Source organism: Peromyscus maniculatus, chromosome 7, assembly GCF_049852395.1.
Source record: "Peromyscus maniculatus bairdii isolate BWxNUB_F1_BW_parent chromosome 7, HU_Pman_BW_mat_3.1, whole genome shotgun sequence".
Taxonomy (NCBI): domain Eukaryota; kingdom Metazoa; phylum Chordata; class Mammalia; order Rodentia; family Cricetidae; genus Peromyscus; species Peromyscus maniculatus.
In genome coordinates, this window is record NC_134858.1 from 114,009,571 (window position 1) to 114,022,057 (window position 12,487).

At 39.1% G+C, this 12,487-nt stretch overlaps 1 protein-coding gene across 11 annotated transcripts in view; it reads right to left on the reverse strand.

Annotated features, from left to right (window-relative positions):
• Positions 1 to 991: 991 nt before the first annotated feature.
• The window catches only part of Rbms3 (RNA binding motif single stranded interacting protein 3), a 794,057-nt gene continuing 782,561 nt past the window's right edge, over positions 992 to 12,487 (reverse strand). For 4 of the 11 annotated variants that reach the window (XM_042281904.2, XM_076577299.1, XM_076577298.1 and 1 more), the window contains 2 exons: positions 9,912 to 10,039; positions 6,125 to 6,878 (listed from right to left, as the gene is read on the reverse strand). In XM_042281904.2, coding sequence (XP_042137838.2) covers positions 6,872 to 6,878; positions 9,912 to 10,039 — 135 coding nt within the window. In that variant the 3' untranslated portion in view covers positions 6,125 to 6,871. Of the gene's footprint in view, positions 6,879 to 9,907; positions 10,040 to 12,487 lie in introns of those variants that run through there. The other 7 variants (XM_042281906.2, XM_042281905.2, XM_042281901.2 and 4 more) reach the window with 3 other exon arrangements.

A 12,487-nucleotide genomic window follows, 5' to 3' on the forward strand; every position in this document is an offset into this window, starting at 1 on the left:
TATATAACACAGAGTTCCCTGGGGCTTTCTATCCACTCATACTTTGTTCATGAATATACTTCTCTCTCTCTCTCTCTCTCTCTCTCTCTCTCTCTCTCTCTCTGAGAGTGTGTCTTAAATATTACCAATTTCTATGCTTAACAAATTGCACACACTTCCTCCATCCAATATTTTTCTCATCTTCCACATCGTAATATTTTTGAATCATACAGCAAATACACATGATGTAATATTACTCAGTCCTTGAATGTAAGATACAAGAGAGCTGGGCAATTTTGGACCAGAAAATGATCATCTACTTCCTTGCTTCCCATAGTCACCCATTGCTGAAGGAATGAATGTGCACTGCTGATCTTGGATCACCTGAATCTTGCAGGGACACAAACCACTGCTGAGGAAAGAGACTCTGGCCTTCAATACCATCAAGTGGTCGATGAGTACTGGGCATATTTGGAAATGGGAGATGGGTAGTTGCTGAACCTTTTTGTGTATGCAAAACTTGTTGGGAGACCATGGAAAGACCTCAATGGAAGGCTGTGCATTCCTTAAAGGTCCCCATGGTGGTTCTCTCAAGCTTCCAGGCATGATCATATATGGTCACTTCCTTCATTCCCATACCTTCTTGCTTGGAATAACCTTTTTTAAAAAAAAATATAAGGCTTCTATTTTTATTTCTCTCTCTCTCTCTCTCTCTCTCTCTCTCTCTCTCTCTCTCTCTCTCTCTCTCTCTCTCTCTGTTTACCCTTGGAAGCTAGAGTCAAAGGGAGTTGTGAGCCACCAGGTATTGGTGCTAGCAACCAAACTTCAGTCCACTACAAAAAATAGCACCCAACCATTGAGCATCTCTCCAGCCCTGAATGATCTTTTCTTCTATTGATTCCAGAAAAATAACAATTTAGCAAGGTGGATTAAATACAGATACATCCCCCACACACACACACCTTCCCACAACAAGTTTCTGGAGAAGTGCAATCAAACACTGCAGCCCTGCTTTGTTGATTTTATTTTCATTTTTTATTGAAAGCTTCATCAAAGAAAACAGAAATTGAAACCTAATATCCACTGATCTACAGAGAGCCCAGGGAACAGGGGAAATGGTGTCTAACTTGACCATGATACACATGAAAGAACTTAAAGATAAAACCAGAAACGCCATAGGATTACAGAACTCTCCATGACAGTCCAAGACAGCAATACAAAGATGTCCTTAAAGAAAATCTCAAAATGGTATTTCAGAAGGTCCATGGAGCTGAAGACAAGTTAAAACAAGGCTTTTAAAGAAAAAGCCATGTCACAGTTTTCTTTGAAACTGAAGTACTTTCACTCAGAGCTTAAGATTAAGATTCCAATGAAGTTCTTAAGTAAATGGGGACACTTGCTTCCAGAATGGAGAACAAAGTGATTTCAGATACCCAATGTCTCTTTGAAATAATTTTACTGTTCCTAACAGGGATGGAATAGCTTACTCCTTTTCACATGTGAGGACATAACACATTTGGGGAGAAAGAGAAACCAACTTTATTAATAATGTTGGACCAGAGGTTTTAAAGTCCAAAGCGTAACACTAATATTACACTTTGTGCTTACATACACAATGGCCATAAAATTATGCCCTGGAATATGAGCGACTCTCAGTCTTAATACAGTAATACCAATTCAAACAAGAAAAACAACAAAAATGAAAATGATTTTGTGATCAAAAAGATTTTAAAGGGGGATAAAAATGTACGTTTAGCCAAAACTATTGTTATTTTCTCCTGATGGAAATTTGTTGACTTTCTTTCCTGGCATTGAGTTTCAGTAAAGAGAATGAAGCCAAAGTAGCTTTGTTTTAGGGGAGCCAAGTTTGTTGTTATAATTTTTCTGTTTATGTTTTGCAAGAATTCAGCCAACTCTTGATTATGTGTGGTGGACAGGAAAAGGACATTATGGACTGTTGGACTTCATAGTGTATAATGTGTGGATATGGATTTTTCAGTAATGATTAAAATTTCCATGATAAATCAATATTTGGGAAGCAACATAGACTGGAGTGAGTTATTTTCAGTGGTTTCTTCTGCCCACCCTTGTGGTGAAATGCTCAGGTTAACAGGGTCAGTCATTAAGAAGAAAAGACAAAACACTCCCAAATTAGTCAGTCAGCCTCTGTATATTGACAGTGATTGTTTCTTTGAAACTCAGAAAATGGAGCAGTGTTAAGAAAATCTCCCAGGTGACTCAGTGGCCTCACAATTTTCCCCAAGCTCCATCTTGCCTCTGTTCAGCTTGGAGGCTTCACCAGTGAAACGAATTCCTCAGCACATTATTCTCCTGCCCAGAACAGCATGGCTATTACTGCCTAGAAGTCAGCCAACCCTTTCTGTGACAGCAACTATATCGGTATGTTACAAGTTAGGGGATCAGCCCAAAGACAACAAAAATCAGTAATAAGTGCTGAACCCAGCCTTCTTAAATCACAGAGCCATGTCTGGCTTCTTGCTTAGCTTTCATACTTTCCTGAACTCCAGGTTATCACAAAGGACAGTCAAGACAGACAGCATTTGGTTGAAGGCTCCCATTTTGTATGGGTAAGAAATATTAATCTCAAGTTAGGCTCAACCCACATTGTAACACCACAACTGTAAAATGAGTTGATTCATGAGTGAAACCTCACTATTCCTTCTGAAAGAGGAAATAGAATCAAGGAGACTTGATTCCTGCCATCCCTGGGGTTCAAGAGAAACTTTCAAGGCCAATGGGCTCAGAAAAATGTTTAGTATACCAGTCCCAATGGCAAGAAAAAAAGGAGATCTTATCTTTTATTCTATACTGTGGTCAAAATGAAATAGATCAAAATTCTGTGACATGATTATATAATATTCTAATATGAGATTGCTTCCCATAACAAATGCCATTACAAATGACTTTCAATTCTGTTGTCTCACTAGTATTTTCCATCAAAACCCACTTAAGACTTACTCTCCATTTTCAGCTTGTCTGCAGTTGTTCGCACACTGGTACGAATGAGACTGGACTGTCGAAAGTATTTTTAGCCTATTAACATCATAGTCTATGTAGCAATCCCATTGAAACATCTCACTTGAAAAGAAGATGCAAGGATCGTGTTGATTAAATTCCACTCTTCAATAAAGGACATTTTTAAGTCAATAAAAAGATGTGTAGGTTTTTTCATAGACATTCTAATAATTAAACAAAGATTTTTTTTGAAAGAACAAAAACTAAGCACACATTTTTTATCCTCAGCACCTGCTGATATTACCATTAGCTCATACAGGTTCTATCCTGGGGTCCTTAGGAGACACAGCCATCAGTCACCACACACTCTACTTCCCCTGATGTCTTGTCATTATTCAAAGAAACCCACTTTCCTAACACATTAGTAGCATTTAGATGACATGGTATTTATCTTGTTTGGATCTTGGCTTTAGTTGCTTTCCTAATTTGTCATCCAAGATGTGGTAATGAAAGGGAAAAAAATTGAAAACATCTTGACAATCTGAAGAATTAGAATTTTACTTCAATTAAAAAAATGACTGTAGTCCTAAATCATATAAGGACTATCATGTGCACTGCTGACTAGTTTGAGATTGTGGGGTCTGTGCTGCACATATTGTGCATTTGTTTTTGGGGGTAGAGTTCTTGTTTTTATTACAATGTTGTACTGTTATCATCAATGCCTTTTCTTTCTCCACTACACTGGACTATCGAAAACAATTCTTAGGTAAAAATGACAGAGAAAGAGGGAGCCAATTTGAATATGCACACTTTTTTCTTCTTAAAGGATTTCATGGAATGGCACTATAGAAACAGCCCAAACATAAAAGACACAAAACACATAAAATGACATAATGATTTCCTTTGGGCTGAGGTGGCGTAAAAGGAAAGAGATCATGAAAATGTCAGAGTTAAAAGAAATGTTTCAGAATGTATATGTAAGAGAATGAAGTTAACCTAGGCACCTTCAACAGCCACATGGTAGCTACCTTGCAGCCTCATTATTAGATATGCAAATGAGACTCTCTTTGTATCACATGAATACATGTATTTGGTACTTTTACAGAAAGGACAAGAAAGTATGTTGGTTTCATATTCAAATGAACGATGCCCAGGATAATCCTTACTTAAACAAAGAATTGAGAGAGGGTGAAGGAGAAGGAGAAACTGTAGTCTCATGTGAGTTTTCTGAAAGCCCCTGGAACTTGAGGGTATGTTTCCCAAAGACAAAATTCAAGTCCACCCTTCCAACAGGTGTCAATGATGAATGCAGACATCTCAGGTTCCTTTCCAAAGCACAGAAAACTATTATCATGAAGGTGAAGCACAGGATTGCTCTGCAGCGTGGAGCCATCACCTTGGATATGGTTCTGTCATTAGTTTGGTGGCCAACATATGAAGTCACTCTCTTGACTTGAGCACTCAATTCACAGGTTGCAAAGAAGAGAATCGGGGTCTGGTGAGACAGTGGACCTTTGCGTTGGGGCAGACTCCTTAGTTGTGGGACTGTGATTTGCCTTATAGCTTGTTTTGTTTTGGAGAGCCTACTCTCTTTCCTCTCTGGTGCTTGTGACTTTCCTATGTACTCAGACAGACAACCCCTGAAGAAGGAACTCGGCCTCCTTGATTCAAATGCTTCATTCAAAAGCAATTCTTCAGAATGGTTCCATGAACAGAGTTGCATGCCACTGTCTCTAGCTTCAAGCAAAACTATGTAAGTAGATCCCAGGTACAATAAGTCACAACTATTAGGATTTCTCACTAAGTCAATTTAGATCATTTTAAGCCAAGTTTTGCATTATTCTAAGTGCAATGTCTCCTTTGGTTTTAGTGCTGGGTCAACCCTAATTCTTTCAGTTCTTGTTGATAAAAAGCATACAATTTATTGATTGTCAACGAGCATGTTAAGAGCTTGCCTCTGCTGCACTAAAAGGAATCTTCAATCTTAATGGCCTCACTTATCTCAGATAATTAAATTGAAATTTAAAAAGCTCTGTGTTGTCTCTCCTGTCAATATCAAGATATGAAAACACAATGGGAAGAGGGAAAAGGAAAACATTCCCTTCCCAAGTACAGAATCAAGGTGTCTATTCAAGATGGGCCAGTAACAAAATGAAGGGGAGAAGACAAAATCTGTTTATGTTGGCGTTCGGAAGGAAGACGATTGTTACCAATGCATGAGTACTTCTCAGGGGACCAGGCCCCACTGCACAGAACATCACTGGGCCTTTCTGACAAGTGGTCTTTCAGACATCTTTCAGAACATGTTCAGGACGCATCCTTCGTCTGCAGTTCACATGAAGATATTGCAACCTCTTGAACAAAGGACCCGGTGTACTCATCTATCCACTGCTGAAGAGAAACAGACAGGAGCTAGAAAAGCTCACGGGAGTGAAAGTCACCTGCTTCCATCAATCCATCAGTTCTCAGATTCTTCATGCTTGAACTGCTGAGCAAGTAGGTACAAACTTCAACTATCAACAAATATACATTTCTAGAAAAACAATTTTTTTTTGCCATATGTAAAACACTAGTGGAAGGTAGTTGAAATGAAGTTAGAACTGGTCCGGCCATGTAGGTCAAACAAAACTTTGAGGAAAGAAAAGCAGTGTCTACCATCACGACTGTAACAGGGTCTCACTTCATCTTTGGTATAAAATAGGCCATCCATAGGCTGCAATTGACCACAACTAAGAAAGACTACAGAAATTGTCAACAATTTCTCTATCTATTGCTTTTTTTTGTTTTTGTTTTGTCTTTTTGTGTGTGTGTTTTTGTTTTTTATTTTTGCACTTTTTGACTGTAAGCTTCTATCTACTTAAGTTTTGTTTTTAGTGCTCTTACACTAGGTTTTGCAATGTGACAAGCAAAGCTGACTAAAACCTGACAAAGCTCATAGAAAAAACTGCAGATAAAAAGCACTAACGCTTTCGCTAGCAACCACGCTCTGTAAATTAAAAAATTTGCATTCTGCCCCCCAAACACGCATTATTTCTAATGCAGTTGTTTTTAAACCAAAGTGAATATCTTTACCATAAAATGTCTTTTAGCCTTCTAGAATGACTGTGTCAAAGTTCATGAGAAGTCCCAGCATTTCCCAATTCTTGCAGTTGCTGTCGTTTCTTTTAACAACAAGTTTTCTTCAAATGAAGAAAAAACATTTTCTTTTAAATTGTACAGTTTTTTTTTCCATCCTAAAATCTCAGTCTCCATCTTCTATGCCAGTGAAAGATGGCACAATACTTCAATTCTTTCTGGATTTCTTTTTATAACAAGACGTTGACAGCATGCCTCGCGAGCCTTGACGTCCTTAAAATTAAGGCAATTAAGATTCAAGATAAACCTTACCTAAATATTTCTAAGAAAACATAAAATATAAAAAAAACCAGCCCAGTAGGTTCAATCAAGAAAGAAAAAAGAGGAAAAAATAGCTTAATTACTGAGGAAAATAATTTCCTTATATTTCCCGTTGCCCACCTCTTAACATCGGGTTTTCTACTAAAACAAAAATCAAAAACCAAACCAAACAAACAAACAAACAAAAAAACTACTTACACCTCTAGGCAAATTCTGACTTCAAATGTTCTTCCACAGAAAACATCAGCTTTGATGTTTACCCTCCCACCCCCTTTACTGGGATTTGTTTTCCCTTTTAAAAAAAAGTATGACAAAAATAACTGTCAGACCACACGAAGGAACCATTTGCACAGCACATAAAAACCTTGTTTTCTTTGAGTAAAGTATAAAATTAAAAAAATAAAAATAAAAGAAGAAAGCTTTCCCTTGGCGCCTGTGCAAACTGGAGGCCGACTAACTTCTTGCTCAGTGAAGTGTCTTCATTGAAGGTAAAGGTTCAGATGGACAGCCTCACTTCTGTCTATGGTCTGCAAAGACAAATGGAGAAGAGGGATCAGTACATCCAAGTTTATCTTCTGTGGTTTCCCATGACATCTTGTTAGAAGAGCCCAGGATTCTCTACTATGTCATACTCAAAGAAGTAATGGAACAAGTAAATTAGCTTATAACGTTGTCACATTCTGCTCCTTTCATATAAATGCACACTCAAGCAAGAGTTCACACATGTAAAAATCAAAGTTGATGGACCAAGAACATCTTCTGATTGTCAAGTAATAAATAATACAAAATATACCTCCAGTGTACACAGTGAGTCATCACTTCTGCTATGGCTTGCTTTGAGTGCCTACTAGGACTTCATGGTTGGTAGCTTGGTCTTCAGGGAGGGCAGGGGGAAGTGATGACAGGACCCTAAAGATGTAGAACCTCACGGCAGATCACTGTGGTCCTGTTTAGAAGGCACTGATGCAGTTGCCATGACATTCTGAGTTTTGACTTAGATATTTTTGAAGATATACTTATTTTGTTTATGTGTGTATAACTTTTTGTTTGTATGGATGAAAATGTTCCACATCTATGCAGCCCCTGCAGAGCCAGAAGAGGGCATCAGATCCCCTGGAAGTGGAATTAAAAGGTGGTTGTGAGCAGCCATGGAAATGCTGGGAACCTCAGCAAAAGAAGCAAGGGTCCTTAACTGTTGAACTATCTCTCCAGCTCTGGATTCCAGCCTCATGCAGCCCATGCTGGCCTCATGTAGCCAAAGACAACCTCAAGCTTTCAATCTTTAGATTACAGGCATTTACTGGCCTGTGAGCTGATACACCATTTTGTTATGAAAGAGGATCCCTATCATTCTCTATTATTTGCCTCACATCTCATCATGTGAGAAGTACTACAAACTGTTACTATGATGCCATCTGCCAACAGGACCCTCACAGGAAGGCAGACAGATAGATTTCACAATTCAGTATTTCTCTCAATCAAAAGGGCTGATCCCAATGTACTTTGACCTAGATCTACGAGGGGTCTTCCCAACCCTAATTCTGGTGGATGGTGGCGAATCTCTTTCATCAGTGACCTAATTTTCATTCTTTGGAGAATAGTGATCACATGATAACTTTAAATGGGCAGGCCGGGGTCCTTAAGACTTGAATTGTAACTGGAAAGGCACAAAAGTGGAATCTGTAGCAAAGACTTCAGCCTTTGCACCTGAGACTGTAACTCGACTTGCATACATGCTTTATGGGATCTGGTTAATTAAAAAATTATTTTTATTTCATATTATTGCATTATACACATACACACAGGTAAACATAAACACACGCTGAGTCCATTTTTATAGTTTGTGTATACATAGTTTTAGAGCTGACCACTTTGTACTGGAGAACCAATAATAATTAAAAAAGAGGCTATCAATTTGATATGGGGGAGGATGGGAGGAGATGGAGGAGGAAAGAGGAAAAGGAAGTGATTATATTTTAATTAAAAATGTAAAAAAAAATTCTAACTTTTAATTTGGTGTGTGTGTGGCCTGATTTGAACCTCTCACCTCACAGGTGGTCAGCTGCTATCTGATGAGAAATGCCAGCCATTAGCAAGTACTTAAAGAGCTGCACATGGCGATATCTCCATATTTCCGCTAGCATAATGACCCTGAGCAAAGGGCTTTTCAGGAAAGTAGTGACTTGTTAATTAGCACAATGATGCTGGAAAGGAAAGTTTTCCAGTTTGTGAAATCTAAGGTATTGAAGAATGCTAAGATAACAAGGACTGGCTAAATTGTTTTAGAGATATTTTTCCATTACACTGGAACAGAAATAACATATATTCTATATATTTCATCTTGTAAGTGTGCATGCATGTATCCATATATGTGTATAGATGTATATGTTTAAATCCAGACTCTGCATGTGAAAATAAAGGTGTAGTAATCGTCTGTCTTAATCTGGCTTATTTCACTTAATATGATCACCAGTGCAATCCATTTCTCTGGAAATGACATTTATTTTATGGTTGAATAAAATTCTATTGTGTGGCTATGGACCTCATTTTCTTTATCTGTTTACCTCTTGACTACAGGCATGGTTGGTATGCTCAGCTTCTTCATGACTTTAGGAGTGACAGGATGACTTCTTTAACAAACCAAAGGTTGGCAGCAAACAAAACTTTACAAATAGGTTCATCTGAATACTCTCCATTCATCAGAGATTTAGTCATGATCCAGAAAGTTGAACACTTTGCACACAAGGGCTTCTCCATATATACTTCCCCACTGTTAATCTCTCCAGTTTCAAAGCAGAGATCTCAGGATTTAATCTACACATTTGCTCCATACAAAGCCAAATGTAATTTGCTTTATGGGTGATTAAAAATTTTTCATGAGTAATTCTGAATACTTAATTATTCCCTTTGCCATTAATTCCTGAGCAAGCCCTGTATCATATATTTAGCAATATTTTCCTTTTATGACCATTTACCTGGGTGTTCAAAGTCAGCCTGCACTGAGAATGTCACTGTAATTGTTTAAGAGATTAAGAGTGAAGTGTTGGGTCACTAACTAGTGTCAGGTGGGAATACTAGGTTTTCCCAAGAATATGTAACAGATTTATTTCTAAGGACTGAAATACTTCTCTTGAAGTGAGTACCCTCACTGGCTCTGTGAGTCATGTGACTTGCAATAACCAATAGGATAGCAGCCAATGCATAGAAACAATACTAAGTGCCTACTTTTGTTGGGTTTACTTTCCTGCTGTCCTTGGAATTCTGACTGTCTGGAAATTAATTTGTTATAAAATGAAAAGTATATGGTCAACCCTTCCATCATCCCAAACCAGAGGACCACAGATGACCAGGTACTCACATACTGGGCCAAGTACAGCCAAGACCAGAAAATGTACCACCTGAAGCCAGCTGGAAGCAACCCATATGATCATGAGCTCAAGAAATGCCTACCACTACATTTATGGTAGTTTCTGTGAAACCAAACCAAACAGAAACACTTTGAGAACGGACTTGCAGACTTCTGCTTCTAGAGGAAGGAGCTTGGCACAGCACAGACTTACTTGGATTGTTGGAAAGAGTATGCAGGTGCGTGTTCATTGGGTGTGTCCACTGCTAACTGTTGCTGCTGACCACTGCTGTCCTGGGATGAAGGGGCCACCGTCTGGGGAGAGGTATCAGCAACAACACCCTGAAGAGGCAAATCAGTACACACAAGCCTTATTTGTTTTAGCTAAGGGCCCTCTCTAGATGCAGCACAAAAGCCCTTCTTCTTTTGGGCTTGCAAAGAGAGAACTCTCAGCCACCGGAAACTGCAGGATCAGAGCAAAAGATAATGTCAGGGTATGCTTGCATAATGGTTCATCCTGTGATATTGATGATACAACAGCAGTAAGCTTGCCATTGCCATCAGAAGTCCTGGGAAGGCTCTTATGGTCAGAAAACCATTTTAACTGTGGTTGTATAGAGGACTCTGGCCTCAGTAAAAGCCATCTACAATCATAGTCAGAAAACAGCAGCTGTAGCAGCTTGAAGAGGGCTAACCTTGGATACCTGTGTGGGTTCTATGTCAAACACCCTTGTTCTGTTGTTCCCCATCACATACCTACTATTTTTGTACTTTTTGGAACCTCTGAACAGGATTGGTTTGTGATCTGTCAATTGACTAATTGATGGATGCCAACCAATGTCCATCTGGTGTTTTTACATGAACATGACTACAATCTTTTCTGCACAAGCACAGATTCAAGGTGGAACAGCAGAGGAAAGTTATAGTCTGTGCTCTTTCTCTCCAACTCCAGATCTAACTGGAAGAAGGGTTTATTTCCCATAAGCTGCTTTGTTAAATGTGTCTGTAACTCTACACCAATTAAAGGCTCTGGCCCTTTCAGTAGCATAATCCTTTGGTGTAGACATACAGAAATGCAAATATGTGATAGAGATTTATGCTCATGGTGCTTTTAGTGTGCTGATTGCCAATTTTCTCATGACATAGCTGCTTTTTAGTCACTAAATATAGCAAAAGCCATGTAATCGAATCGCATGTGCTTGAACTCCAATGAAAACCTGTTTAATATACCATTATTTTGGACCCTACATCTAAGAAATTAAAAACACTAAGGGTGTGATGGCCTCAGTTTCCTAAGCCATACAACAGTGCCGTGCTTGTCTCTGGAGTTTTCTTTACTTGGACTCAAGCATATATTTGTTACACACCAGAAGTCAATCTGTAAACATTTTTAGAGATCCAACATAGTTGGCAAAAACCTCCATCGATCTCAATACTGGTGGATTTTCACATGTGATATAGAGGAAAGATGAACTCGAGGAAGTATATTGATTAGCTTTTCAGTTTCTAGCCAATGAGAAGCAATGCCCACAAATGACAGCAAAGCACTTGGGCATTCAGAGAAGAGGGTCTGTGGTTTAACTAGAGACAGTACCTACCACCATCTATGTGTCTCAGTGCCTTTCCCTCTTCTCTGTAACTTGATAGCTCCATCCAGTAAAAATGAGAGCTGATGAAGACATATTTGTCCCAAATGAAAAGAGAGAAGGAGCTTTACTTCCATTTGGGACAAGATGGCAGTATTATTCATGATACACACAGTGATTCAATTACATCTTTCCTGTCTATAGGAAGCTAGAATATATTGGGTTCATTCATTGGAACAGTGGACTTTTGTTAATTTCTTTTCTAGGGCACTAGGGATGGAGCCCATAGCCTTATACATACTAGGTAAGGGTTGTGCGACTGAACTACACCACCACTAACTCCCACCTCCCAGATAGGGTTTTGTTTCTCTGTAGCCTTGCCTGTCCTGGAACTTGCTTTGTAGATCAGGCTGGCCATGAACTTAGAGGTCCTCCCGCCTCTGCCTCCTGAGTGCTGGGATTAAAGGCATGCGCCACTGCTACCTGACTGGTTCTTAATTCTTAATATCTTCTGGCATCATCTGGGAGCATATAAACATGCCTAACCTAGCACATATTCTAGAAAAATCAGTAAGAATTTCTTGTGGTCAAATTCAGAAATTCATATTTTTAAAGCATCCATCCTCTAATAATTTTAATGGGCAGAAGAGTTTGAGTATCAAGGTGCTGTGTCATTTTCATGATTATCTGGATTCTCAAGGGATCATATTAAAATGAACACCTATGTAAATTCAGGAAGCAGAGTGGTGGTATCTGATACCTTCCCTCTCTAACAAACTCCTAGGTGACATTGGGATAGTTATTTTTAGTTCTTAGCTTGATGGAAGACTTGGGATCATCCCAGGACACACCAGTGTGGGGGTATCTTGATTGCATTAATGAGGTAGGAATGCCAACTGTGGTGCCTGGACTGTATAAAACCAGGAGGAGAAGCTGAGCAGCAGCATGCATCCATTGCTCTCTGATTCTTGACTGTGGATGTGATGTGAGCAGCTGCCTCACCTGACTGACTTCCCCACCACAGGATGGACTATGAGCCGGAACAAGTCTGATCTCTCTTCAGTTGTTTTTGTCATGTGTTTCCTTTTATCACAGCAACAAGAAAAAAAAAACTAAGCCAGAGATCCCATGGTGCTGGTCCAGGGGCCATTCTCAGGAGTAAGTTGTAAACTGCTCTTCCCCTCTGCTCATGAGTATTTGTGGT